At 43.0% G+C, this 24,577-nt stretch overlaps 2 protein-coding genes across 2 annotated transcripts in view; both read right to left on the reverse strand.

Moving 5' to 3' along the window:
- mast4 (microtubule associated serine/threonine kinase family member 4) overlaps window positions 1–13,907 on the reverse strand; it is a 218,508-nt gene extending 204,601 nt beyond the window's left edge. Inside the window, exons 1-2 of the mRNA XM_079525304.1 lie at window positions 13,373–13,907; window positions 6,855–7,214 (exon numbers count right to left, since the gene is read on the reverse strand). Coding sequence (XP_079381430.1) covers window positions 6,855–7,178 — 324 coding nt within the window. The 5' untranslated portion in view covers window positions 7,179–7,214; window positions 13,373–13,907. The remainder of the gene's footprint in view (window positions 1–6,854; window positions 7,215–13,372) is intronic.
- Window positions 13,908–16,675: 2,768 nt separating this feature from the next.
- On the reverse strand, window positions 16,676–24,245 carry LOC306940283 (GTPase IMAP family member 4-like; the record flags this gene model as incomplete). The annotated part of the gene is made up of 5 exons (XM_079525305.1): window positions 24,150–24,245; window positions 22,455–23,150; window positions 20,967–21,082; window positions 16,765–17,181; window positions 16,676–16,723 (listed from the first exon to the last, which is right to left on the reverse strand). The coding sequence occupies exons 2-5, from the start codon at window positions 23,146–23,148 to the stop codon at window positions 16,676–16,678; spliced, it is 1,275 nt and encodes a 424-aa protein (XP_079381431.1). The 5' UTR covers window positions 23,149–23,150; window positions 24,150–24,245.
- Between the last annotated feature and the right edge of the window lie 332 nt (window positions 24,246–24,577).

Genomic DNA, 24,577 nt, shown 5'->3' on the forward strand with positions numbered 1-24,577 from the left:
AAGAAGTCCCAATTCTCCGCCCATTCGCATCGAGTCTACCGAAGTATTAGGTGGGAATGTGACCTAAGTCTGGCCCCTCTCAATGCATATCGCCCCAGGCAGATTAAGTCTGGCCCCTGTCAATGCATATCGCCCCAGGCAGATTAAGTCTGGCCCCTGTCAATGCATATCGCCCCAGGCAGATTAAGTCTGGCCCCTGTCAATGCATATCGCCCCAGGCAGATTAAGTCTGGCCCCTCTCAATTGTGGGAGGACTTCACGGCCAAAATGGTGACGAGCCAACCAGATTCTTCCACACTGGCCTGTTATAGCGCCACCATGAGGCAGATTTTTGCAAAACACATGTCTTTATATTACTCGTACACATTGTATCCATACATCACGCAAATCGGTATACAGTATACACTATCCATATAGTCATGTGATCAAGACGAACCCGTCCGTTTCTCCATATTCCATCCCCATTGGCTAAGATTGCCTTCCAAAGTTTGGTCCATTTTGAACAAAATCAAATCATGAACACAGCGAGCGATTACCGTGAAATTATTGCACGCACATTTCCACTAGGCCGAGGACGAAATGTCACTTAAAAAAAATCTAATCAGCGTCATGGTGGCGCTATAACAGGCCAATTCATGTTCTCACCTATACCTGCACCGGCCCCTAAAGGAAAAACCTTTGCCCCGCATTTTCCACATCTGCCTGTTATAGCGCCATCATGAGGCCAATTTTTTTTCAAAACTCATTTAAATTATCCTGGTGGAGACCTGTGCCCCGAGGTCAGTTAGGACTTTTCTGTTTGGGTGTATGGACTGTCAAGGCCAGAACATAGGTTTTTTGCCACTCAGTAGGCGTTCCCGCATAACTCCAGGAAATGAGGATGATTTCCCGCGCATAGCCACTAACAGTTGAACCGTAGGTCGTAAAATCACAACCTTGTTTTCCCTAAATTGAAGATGCAACTCCACATATTATACCGTAAGTCCCTCGCGCCGTTTGTGCCGTCGACTACATTTCCCACCATTTTGGGTTTTCTTCAAAAACACACTTTATTTGCCTCTCAACTCCTGCACCTTTTGTCCAAAACTCACACAAAACGCAGTGCATAATATCTCCGGTATACAGTGGTGTGATCAGTGCATAATATCTCCGGTATACAGTGGTGTGATCAGTGCATAATATCTCCGGTATACAGTGGTGTGATCAGTGCATAATATCTCCGGTATACAGTGCATAATATCTCTGGTATACAGTGGTGTGATCAAGATCATTCACATTTCTCATCATACACCATGGATGGGCAACTGGAGGCCCGGGGGCCACATGCGGCCCTCACCGTCACGTAATGTGGCCCTCAGGTTAATATCAGAATACTGATATCCTACTGATTTCACCTGTTACAACTCAAAACATGACCCGCTTAAATTACTTCAGCCTATGACTATATTAGTAGATGAATTTTATTCTTATGTTATAAGTTAACATAAGTATAAATGCATTTGAAATAAAATAAAAATGTTACTTTTCAGGATTCCAATTCAAACAACAACAAAAAATGTCAGGATTTCAATTCAAATGTAGCTCAAATAGCCGATCTACAAGCTCAAAACGTGTCGCAGTGCGACACGTTTTGAGCTTGTAGATCGGCTATTTTTGCCACAACAGTAATATGCACCGTGGCCCCTCTGGAGTGAGTGTGGAATTATATTGGCCCTCTGCATCGTCACCCACCCCTGTCATACACCACTATATTGGCCCTCTCCATCGTCACCCACCCCCCTGTCATACACCATTATATTGGCCCTCTGCATCGTCACCCACCCCTGTCATACACCACTATATTGGCCCTCTCCATCGTCACCCACCCCTGTCATACACCATTATATTGGCCCTCTCCATCGTCACCCACCCCCCTGTCATACACCATTATATTGGCCCTCTGCATCGTCACCCACCCCTGTCATACACCATTATATTGGCCCTCTGCATCGTCACCCACCCCCCTGTCATACACCATTATATTGGCCCTCTCCATCGTCACCCACCCCCCTGTCATACACCATTATATTGGCCCTCTGCATCGTCACCCACCCCCCTGTCATACACCATTATATTGGCCCTCTCCATCGTCACCCACCCCCCTGTCATACACCATTATATTGGCCCTCTGCATCGTCACCCACCCCCCTGTCATACACCATTATATTGGCCCTCTGCATCGTCACCCACCCCCCTGTCATACACCATTATATTGGCCCTCTGCATCGTCACCCACCCCTGTCATACACCATTATATTGGCCCTCTCCATCGTCACCCACCCCCCTGTCATACACCATTATATTGGCCCTCTGCATCGTCACCCACTCCTGTCATACACCATTATATTGGCCCTCTGCATCGTCACCCACCCCTGTCATACACCATTATATTGGCCCTCTCCATCGTCACCCACCCCCCTGTCATACACCATTATATTGGCCCTCTGCATCGTCACCCACTCCTGTCATACACCATTATATTGGCCCTCTCCATCGTCACCCATCCCTGTCATACACCATTATATTGGCCCTCTCCATCGTCACCCACCCCTGTCATACACCATTATATTGGCCCTCTGCATCGTCACCCACCCCCCTGTCATACACCATTATATTGGCCCTCTGCATCGTCACCCACCCCTGGCTGTCATACACCATTATATTGGCCCTCTGCATCGTCACCCACCCCCCTGTCATACACCATTATATTGGCCCTCTCCATCGTCACCCACCCCCCTGTCATACACCATTATATTGGCCCTCTCCATCGTCACCCACCCCCCTGTCATACACCATTATATTGGCCCTCTGCATCGTCACCAACCCCCCTGTCATACACCATTATATTGGCCCTCTCCATCGTCACCCATCCCTGTCATACACCATTATATTGGCCCTCTCCATCGTCACCCACCCCTGTCATACACCATTATATTGGCCCTCTGCATCGTCACCCACCCCCCTGTCATACACCATTATATTGGCCCTCTGCATCGTCACCCACCCCTGGCTGTCATACACCATTATATTGGCCCTCTCCATCGTCACCCACCCCCCTGTCATACACCATTATATTGGCCCTCTCCATCGTCACCCACCCCCCTGTCATACACCATTATATTGGCCCTCTGCATCGTCACCCACCCCCCTGTCATACACCATTATATTGGCCCTCTCCATCGTCACCCACCCCCCTGTCATACACCATTATATTGGCCCTCTGCATCGTCACCCACTCCTGTCATACACCATTATATTGGCCCTCTGCATCGTCACCCACCCCCCTGTCATACACCATTATATTGGCCCTCTCCATCGTCACCCACCCCCCTGTCATACACCATTATATTGGCCCTCTGCATCGTCACCCACTCCTGTCATACACCATTATATTGGCCCTCTCCATCGTCACCCACCCCCCTGTCATACACCATTATATTGGCCCTCTCCATCGTCACCCACCCCCCTGTCATACACCATTATATTGGCCCTCTGCATCGTCACCCACTCCTGTCATACACCATTATATTGGCCCTCTCCATCGTCACCCACCCCCCTGTCATACACCATTATATTGGCCCTCTCCATCGTCACCCACCCCCCTGTCATACACCATTATATTGGCCCTCTACATCATCACCCACCCCCCTGTCATACACCATTATATTGGCCCTCTGCATCGTCACCCACCCCCCTGTCATACACCATTATATTGGCCCTCTCCATCGTCACCCACCCCCCTGTCATACACCATTATAGTGGCCCTCTCCATCGTCACCCACCCCCCTGTCATACACCATTATATTGGCCCTCTGCATCGTCACCCACCCCCCTGTCATACACCATTATATTGGCCCTCTCCATCGTCACCCACCCCCCTGTCATACACCATTATATTGGCCCTCTGCATCGTCACCCACCCCCCTGTCATACACCATTATATTGGCCCTCTGCATCGTCACCCACCCCCCTGTCATACACCATTATATTGGCCCTCTCCATCGTCACCCACCCCTGTCATACACCATTATATTGGCCCTCTGCATCGTCACCCACCCCCCTGTCATACACCATTATATTGGCCCTCTCCATCGTCACCCACCCCCCTGTCATACACCATTATATTGGCCCTCTCCATCGTCACCCACCCCCCTGTCATACACCATTATATTGGCCCTCTGCATCGTCACCCACCCCCCTGTCATACACCATTATATTGGCCCTCTCCATCGTCACCCACCCCCCTGTCATACACCATTATATTGGCCCTCTGCATCGTCACCCACCCCCCTGTCATACACCATTATATTGGCCCTCTGCATCGTCACCCACCCCCCTGTCATACACCATTATATTGGCCCTCTCCATCGTCACCCACCCCCCTGTCATACACCATTATATTGGCCCTCTGCATCGTCACCCACCCCCCTGTCATACACCATTATATTGGCCCTCTCCATCGGCACCCACCCCCCTGTCATACACCATTATATTGGCCCTCTGCATCGTCACCCACCCCCCTGTCATACACCATTATATTGGCCCTCTCCATCGGCACCCACCCCCCTGTCATACACCATTATATTGGCCCTCTGCATCGCCACCCACCCCCCTGTCATACACCATTATATTGGCCCTCTCCATCGGCACCCACCCCCCTGTCATACACCATTATATTGGCCCTCTGCATCGTCACCCACCCCCCTGTCATACACCATTATATTGGCCCTCTGCATCGTCACCCACCCCCCTGTCATACACCATTATATTGGCCCTCTGCATCGTCACCCACCCCCCTGTCATACACCATTATATTGGCCCTCTGCATCGTCACCCACCCCCCTGTCATACACCATTATATTGGCCCTCTGCATCGTCACCCACCCCCCTGTCATACACCATTATATTGGCCCTCTCCATCGTCACCCACCCCCCTGTCATACACCATTATATTGGCCCTCTGCATCGTCACCCACCCCCCTGTCATACACCATTATATTGGCCCTCTGCATCGTCACCCACCCCCCTGTCATACACCATTATATTGGCCCTCTCCATCGTCACCCACCCCCCTGTCATACACCATTATATTGGCCCTCTGCATCGTCACCCACCCCCCTGTCATACACCATTATATTGGCCCTCTGCATCGTCACCCACCCCCCTGTCATACACCATTATATTGGCCCTCTGCATCGTCACCCACCCCCCTGTCATACACCATTATATTGGCCCTCTGCATCGTCACCCACCCCCCTGTCATACACCATTATATTGGCCCTCTGCATCGTCACCCACCCCCCTGTCATACACCATTATATTGGCCCTCTCCATCGTCACCCACCCCCCTGTCATACACCATTATATTGGCCCTCTGCATCGTCACCCACCCCCCTGTCATACACCATTATATTGGCCCTCTGCATCGTCACCAACCCCCCTGTCATACACCATTATATTGGCCCTCTCCATCGTCACCCACCCCTGTCATACACCATTCCAATTGTCCACAACAACTGCCTTCCAAAATGTGCGGGCCCTGGATAGACTAACCCGGCCTGGCTGGCGGAGACCTGTCCCGCACAGGAGCACCACTTTTCTAGTCTCTACCTCTTTTCATTCGTCTCTTCAAGTTGTGTGTAAACTAAAGCTCGTCGAAACGTGCAACACAAACAAACCTGTCAGCTTTATACTGGGGAATATTATGTGTACAGTATGACTAATAATAATAGAGTATTCACACACACACACACACACACACACACACACACACACACACACACACACACACACACACACACACACACACACACACACACACACACACACACACACACACACACACACACACACACACACACACGGTTCCCACAGTAGCACATGCACCCAAAACTCTGTCCAGTACAGCGAAAGCATTGGTCGCACCCTGTTGGGCCCAGGCCCAGGGGGGCCCTGAGCTAGGGGGGCCCTTGAGCTTGAGCCCCTGAGCGTCCGCATGGCCGCGAAGAGGCTCAAGCTCAGGGGCCCCCCAAAAAAGGGGTAACAGTGAATAACAGTGACCCACACGGTCGTTGTCACTGTTATTAACAATGGGCTTATTCATTTGGGTCAATAAAATAACCCCAAAAGTCCTAAACCATCATGATACGGTACATTACTGCAAGTGTTTAAACCCTCAGTTTGCATTTATTTGGCTTAGTTTTTGGCTGTTTATTATTTTTAAGCAATCCCTTGCTGTAAATTCGGAATATCGCAGCCCTATATGTTATGCGTACACGTGTGCACAGTATGCGCCACGTCGAAAAAAGCTCCAGGGGGGTTGGGGGGGGCCCTTTTGCATGACGGTGGCCCAGGGGCCCATAATTTCTAGATCCGCCTATGCATAGCCTATATAGGCTACTGTGACTCAAACGTGACTGAAACGAAATGAAAACTATTCAAGAGACTGTGGGTTCCATCTCTTATCCCTTATCCCTAAACTTATTCTGCCATTTTTTACTATTTTGAAAATCATTTTAAAATAGTTCAACTAGCCGATCTACATCTACATGTTGTGAGCTTGTAGATCAGCTATTTGAACTATTTTAAAAGGTTTTTTTTTTTAATAGTAAAAAAAAAATGGCAAAATAAGTTTAGGGATAAGCAAGATATAGTCCTGTGACTAAAACTAAAATCAAAATTTGCTGCCAAAACCAAACACTAGGACTGCGAACAACCTCAGCCACATTTACACTCACTCACAATATTCAACAATATTCACTCATTCATTCATTCACACTCACTGTAGTTAGGGAATGCCTTCATGATTTAGTTACCGTTAGGTGGTGGTGGTGGGACTCCTCGACCTCCTCGTCTCCAGAGCTGATGGTGGTGTCGTCTAGAAGACCTTCTTCTTCTTCAAGGCCCTTGGAGGAGAAGTCCATGATGGAGCCATCATCATCGTCATCATCCCCATCATCATCACCACCAACGTCATTGATAACAGCTACTCCCTCTGACACGGTGTCCATCATCACCATCAGACACGCAGACCTGCTCCTCTGCTGTGGTTGTTGTTGTTGTTGTTGTTGTTGTTGCTGCTGGCTTCCCCCGAACCTCTGCTGCTGCTGAGAAGAACATCTCTCCTTCTCCTCCTCCATGACGATAGCATGTGTTTATATCACAACACAACACGCCTAGAGGACAACATGAGAACATGTGTTTATATCAACACAACACGCTAAGGCCTCACTCACACCTTCTCATCTAGCATACAACATTGTTGGATGCTAGATGTAAACAAAGGGTAAGTGTCATGGCCGCCCCAATGGAAGTCACATGGTTTGACACAACATTTTTGCTGTACGGCTTTCGGCTGTGTTTCGACTACCCCCCTCCCCCTCATACAACAAAAATGTTGTGTCAAACCATGTGACTCCAATTGGAAATGAATTGCGAGCTTGCATCAGTAAACAAGTCTCATGCATCAGCGATACATCAATCTGTTGTGACCGTGTGAGTGAAGCCCTAGGCCTGACTCACACCTTTCGATCTAGCATACAACATTGATGCATGCTAGATGTAAAGAAGAGGTTTGTTTACATCTTGCCCCAATGCATTTCCAATGGAAGTCACATGGTTTGACACAACATTTTTGCTGTACGGCTTTCGGCTGTGTTTCGACTGCCCAAACCATGTGACTCCCATTGGAAATGCATTGTGAACTTGCATCAGTCAATAAGTCTCATGCATCAGCTATATCAATCTGTTGCGAAGGTGTGAGTCAGGCCCTAGAGAGGAGAACATGAGAACATCTCTCCTTCTCCATGTTGATAGCATGTGTTTATATCACAACACAACACGCCTAGAGGACAACATGAGAACCAATATGTCTTCCTCAGGGGTCGTCAACAACATGTCCGTACTCACGGGACAAAAATGTGTCCGCGGCTAAAGAAAGAACCTAGTCGTTCTGAAAACATTTTATTTCCAAGGACCCGCATAACAAAATAAATATAATTTTGACAAAAATGTCCACCACGAAGCCACCATGGTGCCTCATTCTCTGCTGCAATTCATTGGAGCGACCTGCTCAAATGCCTGCTTAAGTTTTGATGTTTGTTTATATTGCATTGTTTGCTCTGGTCACTGTGGTTGACCTGGTCATGATAAATGTGCTATATAAATAAAGTTGAGTTGAGTTGAATCGCACCGAGGGCGGAGGTGTGTGCCGTTGTATGGCGTCCAGTCACGTGACTCGCGTCCTTTCCTTTCATTACTTTCCTTGGGACCAACCAAGGTTAATTAAATAAGGTTAGGAAGCGAAGACCGTACGGTGGACTCCATGTTGCTCCCTGGAAGGAAAGAAACATGCACAATGGCCTATATGATGCTATATGCAGCCAACGCTTCCGCGTTCAGCTTCCTTGGTCTCAATTGCGCATGTTTCTTTCCTTCCAGGGAGCAACATGGAGTCCAACGTACGGTCTTCGCTTCCTAACCTTATTTAATTTACCTTGGGGACCAACGGCGGAAGCTTGCCGTCACTTAGTTGGGAGCATATACGGCCCGGAGCTGAAGGAAGCGTCTACCGTTCTTATGTCTATGGCGATGATGACCCCTAGTCTTTATTATGTGTTTACATCACAACAACACCTAGAGAACAAGCAGAGAACCATTCTCCTCCATGTCGTCATGTTTACATCACAACAACACAACAACTCCTAGAGAACAAGCAGAGAACCTTTCTCCTCCATGTCGTCATGTTTACATCACAACAACACAACAACTCCTAGAGAACAAGCAGAGAACCTTTCTCCTCCATGTCGTCATGTTTACATCACAACAACACAACAACTCCTAGAGAACAAGCAGATAACCTTTCTCCTCCATGTCGTCATGTTTACATCACAACAACACAACAACTCCTAGAGAACAAGCAGAGAACCTTTCTCCTCCATGGCGTCATGTTTACATCACAACACCACAACAACTCCTAGAGAACAAGCAGAGAACCTTTCTCCTCCATGTCGTCATGTTTACATCACAACAACACAACAACTCCTAGAGAACAAGCAGAGAACCTTTCTCCTCCATGTCGTCATGTTTACATCACAACAACACAACAACTCCTAGAGAACAAGCAGAGAACCTTTCTCCTCCATGTCGTCATGTTTACATCACAACAACACAACAACTCCTAGAGAACAAGCAGAGAACCTTTCTCCTCCATGTCGTCATGTTTACATCACAACAACACAACAACTCCTAGAGAACAAGCAGAGAACCTTTCTCCTCCATGTCGTCATGTTTACATCACAACAACACAACAACTCCTAGAGAACAAGCAGAGAACCTTTCTCCTCCATGTCGTCATGTTTACATCACAACAACACAACAACTCCTAGAGAACAAGCAGAGAACCTTTCTCCTCCATGTCGTCATGTTTACATCACAACAACACAACAACACCTAGAGAACAAGCAGAGAACCTTTCTCCTCCATGTCGTCATGTTTACATCACAACAACACAACAACACCTAGAGAACAAGCAGAGAAGCAGAGACAACATCTGCCTTTCTCCTCCTCCATCAACCAGTGTTGATTTTGTAACTAAAACTAATATAAGACGAAAGATGTTCGTCGACTACCTTTTGCCACTGACGGAAACTAAATGGAAACTAAGCTATGATGACTAAAACTAAATATACTGACAATTTCATCAACAAATAAAAACTAGGCTAAAATGTTAGGAAGGGGACTAGTGGACAAGAGATCTTAGCCGATCTACAAGCTCACAACGCGCCACAGCGCGACGTGTTGTGAGCTTGTAGATCGGCTATAATTTCAGCAAGTGTAAAATCAGACGGCATCAAGGCCCACCAAAATACATTTTAGTCGACTACAATCTTATGATATTTAGTCGACTAAAACTAGACATCAACACTAAAACATTCCAGGTGACTAAAATGTGACTAAAACTAAATGAAAACTATTCAAGAGATGACTAAAACTAAAATCTAAACTTGCTGCCAAAAACAACACTGCCTCCATGAACATATTAGTCCTGTTTTATCCTCTCGTCAGTGCAGCTCCCAGTGAGCTCATTGACCCATTACGTTCCACCCAGAACCTTTAGATCATCCCACTAAAGGTCTCCTCACTATACAAAAGGATAAACTCTCTAAATCAGATGATGGTGCTTTATAGTCATCATTATTATATGGTCCTAAACTTTGTCACCACAATTGTCTTCTTTTAAAAGCAAACTGAAAACCTATACTTTCACAAGCTTTTCAGCTAGATTTAGAGTGTGTAGTGTAGGTTTCTTTTTTGTATTAATAATTTGTATTTTAATCATATGTAACTGTCTTCATTTGTTGTATCATCATTGACCTTTGTATCGTCTTATCCTTATTGCTATTGTATTTTACTGAAGCACATTGTGTGAACTGAAATGTGCTATAATAATATAAATAAAAGTGACTTGACGTGACATGACATCATGTGTTTATATCCCAACACTGTAGAGACTGACTGACACAAAGCATGCAGAGGAACAATAAACAACGTCCATGAGTTTAGTTTACACACAAAGCACATGAAGGTCAGAAAGAGAAAGACACCAGCAGTAAAAAACGTGACTTTACACAAACCGCAATAAGGTCAACAATAAAATATAAACTACAAAAAAAAAGCCGAAAGCCAGTTAGTTCTATAGTTGGTTTAGGATTAGCTCTGGTCCATAGCTGCAACGCATTAGAGCTATGGACCAGAGCTAGTTTAGGATTAGCTCTGGTCCATAGCTGCAAGGCATTAGAGCTATGGACCAGAGCTAGTTTAGGATTAGCTCTGGTCCATAGCTGCAACGCATTAGAGCTATGGACCAGAGCTAGTTTAGGATTAGCTCTGGTCCATAGCTGCAAGGCATTAGAGCTATGGACCATGGAGCTAGTTTAGGATTAGCTCTGGTCCATAGCTGCAACGCATTAGAGCTATGGACCAGAGCTAGTTTAGGATTAGCTCTGGTCCATAGCTGCAACGCATTAGAGCTATGGACCAGAGCTAGTTTAGGATTAGCTCTGGTCCATAGCTGCAAGGCATTAGAGCTATGGACCATGGAGCTAGTTTAGGATTAGCTCTGGTCCATAGCTGCAACGCATTAGAGCTATGGACCAGAGCTAGTTTAGGATTAGCTCTGGTCCATAGCTGCAAGGCATTAGAGCTATGGACCAGAGCTAGTTTAGGATTAGCTCTGGTCCATAGCTGCAACGCATTAGAGCTATGGACCAGAGCTAGTTTAGGATTAGCTCTGGTCCATAGCTGCAAGGCATTAGAGCTATGGACCATGGAGCTAGTTTAGGATTAGCTCTGGTCCATAGCTGCAACGCATTAGAGCTATGGACCAGAGCTAGTTTAGGATTAGCTCTGGTCCATAGCTGCAACGCATTAGAGCTATGGACCATGGAGCTAGTTTAGGATTAGCTCTGGTCCATAGCTGCAACGCATTAGAGCTATGGACCAGAGCTAGTTTAGGATTAGCTCTGGTCCATAGCTGCAACGCATTAGAGCTATGGATCAGAGCTAGTTTAGGATTAGCTCTGGTCCATAGCTGCAACGCATTAGAGCTATGGACCATGGAGCTAGTTTAGGATTAGCTCTGGTCCATAGCTGCAACGCATTAGAGCTATGGACCAGAGCTAGTTTAGGATTAGCTCTGGTCCATAGCTGCAACGCATTAGAGCTATGGACCATGGAGCTAGTTTAGGATTAGCTCTGGTCCATAGCTGCAACGCATTAGAGCTATGGACCAGAGCTAGTTTAGGATTAGCTCTGGTCCATAGCTGCAACGCATTAGAGCTATGGACCATGGAGCTAGTTTAGGATTAGCTCTGGTCCATAGCTGCAACGCATTAGAGCTATGGACCAGAGCTAGTTTAGGATTAGCTCTGGTCCATAGCTGCAACGCATTAGAGCTATGGACCAGAGCTAGTTTAGGATTAGCTCTGGTCCATAGCTGCAAGGCATTAGAGCTATGGACCATGGAGCTAGTTTAGGATTAGCTCTGGTCCATAGCTGCAACGCATTAGAGCTATGGATCAGAGCTAGTTTAGGATTAGCTCTGGTCCATAGCTGCAACGCATTAGAGCTATGGACCAGAGCTAGTTTAGGATTAGCTCTGGTCCATAGCTGCAAGGCATTAGAGCTATGGACCATGGAGCTAGTTTAGGATTAGCTCTGGTCCATAGCTGCAACGCATTAGAGCTATGGACCAGAGCTAGTTTAGGATTAGCTCTGGTCCATAGCTGCAACGCATTAGAGCTATGGACCAGAGCTAGTTTAGGATTTGTGTTTCTGACTGTCACAAACATATCATTAAATTAGGAACCAGTAGAAAGGCAGCAGCAGCACAACAAACAGTTAATACACAAACCACCACAGGTCAAAAAGTACCAAAGAGAAAGGAAGAACACCTGGTAGCTCTGAAATTCTCTCTTGTTGACATCCCATTGTACCGCCTCCAGCATCTCGGTTGGCTAGCTGCGCCTCCCTACGCACCTCGTAGGCGCAGCTAGCCAACCGAGATGTCAACAAGGAGGGACCGAAGAGAGAATTTCAGAGCTGCCAAAATGGTCGTACAAACATTAAAAATACTTAACGGCTTCTGAGCCGTTCGCGGGGGGGGTCAGAAGGTTCGTTGTCTCCTATAGCGTTCATATGCTTCTTTTGGAATATGTCAGCGTGACACCCACACCGCAGCACAGGGGTAAGTCAGGGTAAATCAGATTGCATCCCATGTCGCTTGAAGTCGATGATAAGGAACCCTACGTAAAGTCATCAAAATGTCAGAAACTTTAATGTAGGGTTCCGAAAGGAGCTAGTATAGTGGTAGCCCCATATGTGCCCTCTCCCTACGCTCATTCTGTAGCTCGAATGAGCGTAGGGAGAGGGCACATATGGGGCTAGTATAGTGGTATAGAATAAATATGTTTCTGACACCTAGGAAAGGACACATGATGTGAACAACGACAGAAATAACACGAAATGTGAATAATAATAATAATAATAATAAATGCATTTGCACTATAGCCTAAGATTTACTCTTTATACGAAAGTCTAAATCTCTACGTTTTGCACAAACCAAACCACAATATTGGTCTAGACGAGAAAAATAACAAACATTAATATTATTATTATGTGATATCTGACCGTGTCTCACAACTTTCTCGAGTGCTCTCCCAGTTAACAGTATTTTGTATGGTAGGACTATCTAGGTTATAGGGTGTCCTGTAAAACAATATACGACAATTATTTTAAACCATGCATGGAGAGGGAGTTCATTGATTCAACCCACCTGCTGTCAGTCAGTCCTCTGGGCTGTGTGTCGTGTTGTCATCTCAGTAGTAGCAGATATGGTAGTTTGGTAGGTAGTTTGTCTCACAGCAGTAGCAGTAGATATGGCTGTTTGTTTGGTAGGTAGTTTGTCTCACAGCAGTAGCAGTAGATATGGTTGTTGTTTGGTAGGTAGTTTGTCTCACAGCAGTAGCAGTAGATATGGTAGTTTGGTAGGTAGTTTGTCTCACAGCAGTAGATATGGTAGTTTGTTTGGTAGGTAGTAGTTTGGTCTCGGGTTGTTTTGGAACCTCAACTCAAACCTCCACACACAAAAAGCCCAAAGTTCCACCTTATCGATCTAGATATGAATGGATAAGGTTCGGCGGTGACGTCAGCTCACCGTGTCGACTTCAAAGTCTCCCAAAAACAGTTTGTTATTAATATTATTATTATTATTATTAGTGTTAAAGAAGCTCTTCAAAGATCAAAGAAGCTCTGCTCTCATCATGTGTGGAACTGCTCCGTGTCGGACCGTGTTTGTGTGTGTGTGTGTGTGTTTGTGTGTGGAGCGAGTCACCAGCCGTAGCCACGCCCACAACGTGGAGGCTTTTATAGACTTCGTCAGTACGACGGTGTCGCGCGCGCGCAAAACATACAGTAGTACGTAGATCTACAAGCTCAGAGCACGTCGTGGAAGCCACGCGGTGTGAGCTTGTAGATCCGCAGGCTCCCATATGGCTCGTACGGTGAGGTAGGCTCTATGGGTTTAACCTTTTAAATACCTGATTTCATATTTATATATATTATTTATAAATGAAATATTGAAGGTGTTTTTTTATTTTACTTGTAGAGGGCAAGTATAATGTGTTAAGGAATATTTGTTTAAGTTTTATTCGAAGACTATGACTAAAACTAAATCACTGTTTTTATTATTTTACCCCCTTTTTCTTTTCTTTCTTTCTTATTTATTTTTATTTGTATTTTGTATTATTACCTTTTCAGCTGCATTTACTGCTGAGGGCTATGTGTACATTAAGGTCACAGAGCCTAGTGAGATTGGAGACAGGCTTCTGCTGCCATCTGCTGTCTTCTATTGGAACAACCGCACAATTTAGCTGAGAGATGAAGCAGGGACATAAAACCCAAATTAACACAAAAAGTTAAAATTCACCCAAACTGGATCACAACAACTCCTAATTATTGTCATATGCCAGAATAAACATACATGTGTCAATATTTCAAGTGGGGAACATCAACATGTGTTTGCTATACATCAAGATTGTAAAAATGCAGATGTTAGAAAATATATATCAATAGAGTGCATGGGGAGGAGTTGTGATCCATGCAGTTTAGGAGAATATTAACATTTTGGGTTTTAATTCACTACACATGATGGATGTGGGAAATATTCATATCAATCCATCCATCATGCAAAGACCAACATAAAACGGGGTGCGGTGGCCGAACGGATTGCGGAGCGGTCTTGATACCGGTCGCCAGTTCGAATCAGCGGTCCGACACGTTAAAATTCCCACCGCTGAAGTGCCCTTGAACAAGGCATTGAACCACTACGATGAAATGTTCTATGAGCAGGGCCTGGCTGGAAACAAGTTCTTGAGCTTAGCCCAGATACCCTGGGTAAATATAGTAATCATTTCATTTCATTTCAATGGTTTCTGTCGGATGTATAGTTCAGGAGATATGTTGATTTAAAGTCTTTATTTTTCACAGTCACACATAAAATCAAACTTTATTTATATAGCACATTTCCAACAGCCAAAGGCCGACCAAACAATAACATACATTGACAAAGAGCAACAATAAAAATGAACAAAGGAACACAAGTGCAGTTAAAAGCAAGGGAGAACAGATGGGTTTTGAGTAGGGATTTAAAAACTCTGATCGACATATGGTTTAAAAACATATATGGGGCAATAATTAGCTCTGGGAACATCAACGTTTGTTTGCTATACATCTTGAAGATTGTAAAAATACAAATGTTAGAAAAATATATCAATATGGTGCATGGGGGGGGGGGGGAGTTGTTGTGATCCAGTTTAGGAGAATTTTAATATTTTTTGTGTTTCTTTGGGTTTTTATGCATCAATCTTCATATAAATCAATCCATCATGCAAATACCAACATAAAATGGGGTGAATGGTTTCTGTCGGATGTATAGTTCAGGAGATATGTTGATTTAAAGTCTTTATTTTTCACAGTCGAAAATCCAGGACGGACACAACATATGGTTTAAAAACATCTATGGGACAATAATTAGCTGTGGGAACATCAACAGGCATTAACTAGACACCTTAAGGATTATACAAAGGTAGGTTAGAAAAATATATATTTCGGGGACATGAATTGACCCCTTCCTACCAGACTAATATGATTTATTTCCTTTTTTCTTTTTTTTACACAATTTGTATTTTAGTTTTTTATGAATTATATATGATTTAAATGTATGTAATGTTGGTCCAAACTATGATTAATCACATTTGGAGATATTTAAATGTGTATTTTTGTATGTTTGCTACAGTTGTTGGTAGTTATATTGTACATTTCATCATGACTGCATAATGATTCTTCATTTGATAATATTGGTGAAATTATTGTTCTCATTAAATGTTGTTTTTTAAATCTATGACTCATCTTCATCTCTCACACTCATCGCATCGAGCTGGCTGGCAACTTCACTTTCATATCCTGAAGAGGACGCTATTGGTCCAGCATGTCTCTTCAGCAGCCAATCATGAACCTTGTCAGGTGACCAGCGGTATGAACTTCCTGCTTCAGATGGCGTTCCTCCACTCACTGAAACACAAGACAACAATATACTGATTATTATTATTATTATTATTATTATTATTATTATTATTATTATTATTATTATTATTATTATTATTATTATTATTATTATATTATTATTATTATGTGTCCCTTAATTCCAGCAGAAGGAGACACAAGTCGTGTGTAATAAGAATAATGACGACATCTGCTTTGGCAATGTAAATGTATGTTTTCTCAAACATGCCAATAAAGCTTCTTTGAATTGAAATAGAGAAAAATGTAATCAGATCAATTCTATTAATACTCACTGCTTGGAACAATTAACTCTTTGCTCATCCTTCTCCTGACAGGTGGCAGGGTTGGTTCTTCTGGCTCCTTCTCCACAAACTGCAACACCTTCTCTATCATCTCCTCCTCTCTCCTCCTCCATTCCTCCTCTTTCTTCTTGAATTCTTCTTCTCGTCCGTTCCATTCTTCATCAGTAAATGTCTTCTTTCCTGTCAGTCTTTCTAACAGGGTCTTCTGTCTCGTCTCATGTCCCTCCCTGAGGTGTCCTGTGTCTCTGACAGACCTGTCTTCTCTGGAGTTTGAAGGTCCAAAGTGTCCTCTGTTCCTCGTCACCATGTCTTCTACTTTCTCCATCAGCTCTTTTAAATCTGACATGCCGTCTAGAACCTGGTACCTGTAGCCACATTTCTCCAGGATCCTCCTCAGAGGTTCTCCTTCAGCCTCGATGTACTCCTCAACACGTCTCCCTCCCAGCCACCCTCCTATTGTGAACAGAACCAGAGCGTGTCTCCAGACTCTGTCCCCCAGCAGCTCCATGTGTTCCTCCACTGATCTCCTGTCAGCTTCAGAGAAACCGTAACAGACAGGAACATTCACCAGGACAGTGTGGGGTCCAGGAGGACACAGAGTCACACCGTGTAGAAGGACATCTTTGATCTTCTGTGATGGAGGTGTAGTCGACCAGCCTGGACACATCACCACACTCACTGTTCTGTCAGCAACTCGTCTCTGTTGTCTGACACATTCTGTCTGTTCAGTCAGGAATATGAGGTTTAATGTATGTTAGTTATAATAATCAATACATGTGACTTATGAGGTTTTAAACTAGCCCATTTTGGTTTTTAAGCATTATGTTACACTTTAGCTATTGAAAAATAGCAGAACTACAAGCTCATAGCGCGGCATCGAGTGCCGCACTACGAGCTTGTAGATCTGCTATTTTTGAAAAATCGTGAAAATGTGGCGCAAATCTTTGAATATAGGCTATATTCTTTCAGAGCGAATGTTTTTAACTCAAATCTTTGCTTCTGGGGGGGTCCCTGGAACAACATATTTTCAGATGGGGGTCTACAGCCAAATACAGATAATTCTGGGGCTCCTTGACATGAAATAGTTTGAGCACCACTGACATAGAAACATGAGGTTTTTCAGAAAACTGTCAGGATTTAGAAGGCATTTGTAGAATCGTGCTCAGGTCGAAATGGGCTAAACCATAATTAAAACGACTATTGTGTCCTAAATAAAGACACCCTCCTTGTCTAATAGCACCACAGCAACACAGATTAAACTGGACTATAGGCTATAGAATAATTAGACCTATAACTATAACTGAAGATGGTTCATACATTAATAATTATGAACCATCTTCCACCAGAGCTACAATATGGAAGTAAGACCACAGACCGGGATGTGCAGAGAATGATAGAGAGGCAGGACAGACATTTAGAATGTTAGAGAGGCAGGACAGACATTTAGAATGTTAGAGAGGCAGGACAGACATTTAGAATGTTAGAGAGGCAGGACAGACATTTAGAATGTTAGAGAGGCAGGACAGACATTTAGAATGTTAGAGAGGCAGGACAGACATTTAGAATGTTAGAATGTTAGAGAGGCAGGACAGACATTTAGAATGTTAGAGAGGCAGGACAGACATTTAGAATGTTAGAATGTTAGAGAGGCAGGACAGACATTTAGAATGTTAGAATGTTAGAGAGGCAGGACAAACATTTAGAATGTTAGAATGTTAGAGAGGCAGGACAAACATTTAGAATGTTAGAGAGGCAGAACAAACATTTAGAATGTTAGAATGTTAGAGAGGCAGGACAAACATTTAGAATGTTAGAGAGGCAGGACAAACATTTAGAATGTTAGAGAGGCAGGACAGACATTTAGAATGTTAGAATGTTAGAGAGGCAGGACAAACATTTAGAATGTTAGAGAGGCAGGACAGACATTTAGAATGTTAGAATGTTAGAGAGGCAGGACAAACATTTAGAATGTTAGAGAGGCAGGACAGACATTTAGAATGTTAGAGAGGCAGGACAAACATTTAGAATGTTAGAGAGGCAGGACAGACATTTAGAATGTTAGAGAGGCAGGACAGACATTTAGAATGTTAGAGAGGCAGGACAAACATTTAGAATGTTAGAGAGGCAGGACAGACATTTAGAATGTTAGAGAGGCAGGACAAACATTTAGAATGTTAGAATGTTAGAGAGGCAGGACAGACATTTAGAATGTTAGAGAGGCAGGACAAACATTTAGAATGTTAGAGAGGCAGGACAAACATTTAGAATGTTAGAATGTTAGAGAGGCAGGACAGACATTTAGAATGTTAGAGAGGCAGGACAGACATTTAGAATGTTAGAGAGGCAGGACAAACATTTAGAATGTTAGAATGTTAGAGAGGCAGGACAGACATTTAGAATGTTAGAATGTTAGAGAGGCAGGACAGACATTTAGAATGTTAGAGAGGCAGGACAGACATTTAGAATGTTAGAGAGGCAGGACAGACATTTAGAATGTTAGAGAGGCAGGACAAACATTTAGAATGTTAGAATGTTAGAGAGGCAGGACAGACATTTAGAATGTTAGAGAGGCAGGACAGACATTTAGAATGTTAGAGAGGCAGGACAGACATTTAGAATGTTAGAATGTTAGAGAGGCAGGACAGACATTTAGAATGTTAGAATGTTAGAGAGGCAGGACAGACATTTAGAATGTTAGAGAGGCAGGACAGACATTTAGAATGTTAGAGAGGCAGGACAAACATTTAGAATGTTAGAATGTTAGAGAGGCAGGACAGACATTTAGAATGTTAGAGAGGCAGGACAAACATTTAGAATGTTAGAATGTTAGAGAGGCAGGACAAACATTTAGAATGTTAGAATGTTAGAGAGGCAGGACAGACATTTAGAATGTTAGAATGTTAGAGAGGCAGGACAAACATTTAGAATGTTAGAGAGGCAGGACAAACATTTAGAATGTTAGAATGTTAGAGAGGCAGGACAAACATTTAGAATGTTAGAATGTTAGAGAGGCAGGACAAACATTTAGAATGTTAGAGAGGCAGGACAGACATTTAGAATGTTAGAGAGGCAGGACAAACATTTAGAATGTTAGAATGTTAGAGAGGCAGGACAAACATTTAGAATGTTAGAATGTTAGAGAGGCAGGACAAACATTTAGAATGTTAGAGAGGCAGGACAAACATTTAGAATGTTAGAATGTTAGAGAGGCAGGACAAACATTTAGAATGTTAGAGAGGCAGGACAGACATTTAGAATGTTAGAATGTTAGAGAGGCAGGACAAACATTTAGAATGTTAGAATGTTAGAGAGGCAGGACAAACATTTAGAATGTTAGAGAGGCAGGACAGACATTTAGAATGTTAGAGAGGCAGGACAAACATTTAGAATGTTAGAATGTTAGAGAGGCAGGACAAACATTTAGAATGTTAGAGAGGCAGGACAGACATTTAGAATGTTAGAATGTTAGAGAGGCAGGACAAACATTTAGAATGTTAGAATGTTAGAGAGGCAGGACAAACATTTAGAATGTTAGAGAGGCAGGACAGACATTTAGAATGTTAGAGAGGCAGGACAGACATTTAGAATGTTAGAGAGGCAGGACAAACATTTAGAATGTTAGAGAGGCAGGACAAACATTTAGAATGTTAGAGAGGCAGGACAAACATTTAGAATGTTAGAGAGGCAGGACAAACATTTAGAATGTTAGAATGTTAGAGAGGCAGGACAAACATTTAGAATGTTAGAGAGGCAGGACAGACATTTAGAATGTTAGAATGTTAGAGAGGCAGGACAAACATTTAGAATGTTAGAATGTTAGAGAGGCAGGACAAACATTTAGAATGTTAGAATGTTAGAGAGGCAGGACAAACATTTAGAATGTTAGAATGTTAGAGAGGCAGGACAAACATTTAGAATGTTAGAGAGGCAGGACAGACATTTAGAATGTTAGAGAGGCAGGACAGACATTTAGAATGTTAGAATGTTAGAGAGGCAGGACAGACATTTAGAATGTTAGAGAGGCAGGACAGACATTTAGAATGTTAGAATGTTAGAGAGGCAGGACAAACATTTAGAATGTTAGAGAGGCAGGACAGACATTTAGAAAAGTACTTCAGTTTGACATTTCTAACCTGAAAATAGGCGATCTACAAGCTCACAGTGTGTCATGCTGCGATGCGCTGGGAGCTTGTAGATCGGATATTTACGGAGTATACCGGTAGTTAAGCCTTTACTGTAGATGTGGCATTGATAAACACACAATATAGAATATTTATAACATGAAGTTCATCTAATATTATATTACTCATTATAACATGAAGTTCATCTAATATAATATTACTCATTATAACATGAAGTTCATATAATATTACTCATTATAACATGAAGTTCATATAATATTACTCATTATAACATTAAGTTCATATAATATAATATTACTCATTATAACATGAAGTTCATATAATATTACTCATTATAACATGAAGTTCATATAATATTACTCACCATCCCTCCTGTAAACACATCCTCCTCCTGCAGTATGTGACGTCCAGCCCTGCTCCTCGTAAACAGGTCTCCTCCAACCAACATCAGCCTCACATCTGGTAGACTCTGATGTTCTCCTGACACACACACACACACACGCACACGCACACGCACACGCACACGCACACGCACACGCACACACACACACACACACACACACGCACACACACACACACACACACACACACACACACACACAGTATGGATTCAGGGATTTAATCTACAGCATATTAATTATTACTCACATAGTATTATATTGTATGTTCTGATCAATTATGTAAATTTGTTAAACATGAATTAATGCCTGGAATGTATCAATCATTTGGTCATTCAATCAGACTTAGACTGTACAGCAGCCTTCATATACACGCTGTCAGACAGAAACATATTTATTAGACTGTACAGCAGCCTTCATATCCATGCTGTCAGAGACAGAAACATATTTATTAGACTGTACAGCAGCCTTCATATCCATGCTGTCAGAGACAGAAACATATTTATTAGACTGTAGCAGCCTTCATATCCATGCTGTCAGAGACAGAAACATATTTATTAGACTGTACAGCAGCATTCATATCCATGCTGTCAGAGACAGTCTTGCCCTGAAAATGAATTTTCAGGGCAAGACCTCGACCTCACGCGTGCGGACTCGGCCCCCAGCCTGGTACCCTAGTCAAAATATGGCCCTCGAGGAAATTAATTGGGGAACCCTGTATTAGACTGTACAGCAGCCTTCATATCCATGCTATGCTATGCCATGATAACATATTTATCATGTATCTTTCCATAAATAACTCCCTACTTCATCATACAAAAGTCACAAAAGTCACACAAAAGTATAACAAATAACAGATCTACAAGCTCAGAACGCGTCGCAGCGCTCAATACAAGATATATACACATATATATAGATACATCATATTTTAATTAGAATTATTATACACTATATAATATACAGTATTATAATTATATTATAATTAAATATGATATATAATTATATTTAGGCTTCACTTATAGATTAATTACTACTAATTACTAGATAGTTAGTTAGTCTGTCTTTTGTTTCCGTAGCTGCTTCTTTTGTTATTTTGGCAACACCCGTGTCCCCTGGCAGTGGCTTAATTGTTTTTGCTTTATTATATGCTTCGTGCATATATTTTTGACCACATGTAAATATACCTCAAATCAAGAGTAAAAAAGCACATCACCGTTGGTGACTCTAAACCTGTGTTGACTCTGTTTATTTGCACCTCCAATGCTTGATATCCCTTTTTCTTACATTGTTGTGAAACCCTCTAGAGGCCTCTAGACCTGTCATAAGACTATTTGGTCTAGGGGATTCGTAACAGTCACGTTGCTGCATCTATTATTGAATCGCGATACATTGCTGAATCGATTATTGACTGATTGATTGATTGATTGATTGATTGATTGATTGATGTTCATTACCTTCAAACAGAGCTTTCAGAACAGCTCTGTGTCTGTGTGTCTTGGTCATCAATGTCAGGACATGTTCCTCCATGTTCCTCTTCCTCTCGGACAACTTCTCTGCAACATTTCCATCAACTTCATAGTGTCCACCTCCGTTTCCTGCCACCATCTCCTCTATCTTCTCCAGCAGCTGTGTGACCTGAGTGTCATCTCTCTTCTTATTGTTGAAGACATGATACCTGTTCCCACATTTGGCAACAAGCCAGCGGAGGTGTTCCCCCCCAGCCTCAATGTGCTGCTCAATGCTTCTGCCTCCCAGACGGTCTCCAAAGGTGAACAGAACTATAGTGTGACTCCACACGCTCTGTGACAGAAGTGACATGTTTTCCTCTAATGCTACTCTGTGTTGTTTGGTGAATGCTTTATGAAGAGGAACCGTCAGAAGAGCAGCATGTGGTCCAGGAGGACAGAGACACACACTGTTCTGGATGTCCAGTTTGTCCATCTCTGGTCTCTCCTGTAGTGGTCTGTTGTACCACCAGCCTGGTGAGTCCACCACTGCCAGATGTCTCCCTGATACTTCACCATGTCTTACACTCAGCACTGACCGATAAACTGCAGCGTTAAAAACACTTCCTCCCAGAATGGTGTTTCCTGATGTACTCTTTCCAGACTGACACTCTCCCAACAACGCAATCCTGAGGTAAGCCATTCCTGTCAGAGAAAACATTGTTTAGTCACAATAAGTCACAACCGCATGTGCATGCACACACACACACACACACACACACACACACACACACACACACACACACACACACACACACACACACACACACACACACACACACACACACACACACACACACACACACACACACACACACACACAGTATCATTTATAGATTAGGGATCATTGTATACATCTGGGTACATAAAGAACAAGCTTGTATTTGTCCTTTTCTTCTTTCCAAAGGTCACAGTCTAACCTCTCATCAGGATGGAGTCAAATGGATTTAAATCCACAGGGTTGGATTGGTCTAAATGTGACCTCATTTATGGTTAAATCAGTGCTTTAGAAACATTAATGTAATGTGATTGAATGTGATTTATAATATAGTTGCTGTTTAGGCTCAAACCTTGTACTGTATCTACAATATTTAAACTTTACAAGATGCACGTCATGATGCAAAAGTAGCGATCTACAAGCTCACAAAGCATTGCATTGAGACATGTTGTGAGCTTGTAGATCAGATATATATTTGAGCCACATTGATCATCTGACTGAGGGTTTTATAAATTAATATTGATCCAATGACTTTTATTAACAAGATATTGTGACTAAATAATAACTAATAATATATAAGACCTTACACCACTCAGTTCACACGGGTGTGATTTGTATTATTAGTGTTACAGAATAGTGAAAACGTGTCCATTATACATTATATGAAAATAGATGTTCAGAAGCTGAGATATGCTCTAGTTTGTGTCACACTGAAGGCACAAAGACCCCACATTTCAGCCCCTGAATTTACCTTAATCCACTAAGAATATCATTGTGGATGACCCTAAGCATCATAAAAAAATACCTGGAACGATTACTATTGCAATTTATTGTGGGTCAATTAAACCACACATTGACTGGACTATATATAGTATAGTCAGATGTTACCCTTATTAATAATAATATATATTATAGTCATATCTTACCTTCTCAGTGTCTACAGAGTTTGTCTTTGTAGAAACCGCTCTCTCTAAACTCGCTGCTCCAGTGTCAACATGTACGACTGACTGACAGCTGATTCCTGTAAATGGAGAACATTGTGTAATCGTTGAGCCGCTGTAAGGAAGGATTGTGGACTAAAGTCCACCGTCTTTATTGTTTTATATCAGAGAGAATGGAGAAGAGCTGATAACACCACATAACTGTATTGTTTTATATCAGAGAGAATGGAGATGTTTACACTCCTCCTGCATTTAGATTGGAATCAGCAGGGGTTCTCATACTTCTCCCGGGGACCCAATGAGTATACCCGTATAAGTAAGTAAATAATAAATCACACTCCTGTGAAGTGAGGGGCGTCCACTGTATTCATATCGGCCAGATGACGTCTCACGTCGTCAATGTTTCTTTAACT

This window comes from Electrona antarctica, assembly GCF_951216825.1.
Source record: "Electrona antarctica genome assembly, chromosome: 16".
Taxonomy (NCBI): domain Eukaryota; kingdom Metazoa; phylum Chordata; class Actinopteri; order Myctophiformes; family Myctophidae; genus Electrona; species Electrona antarctica.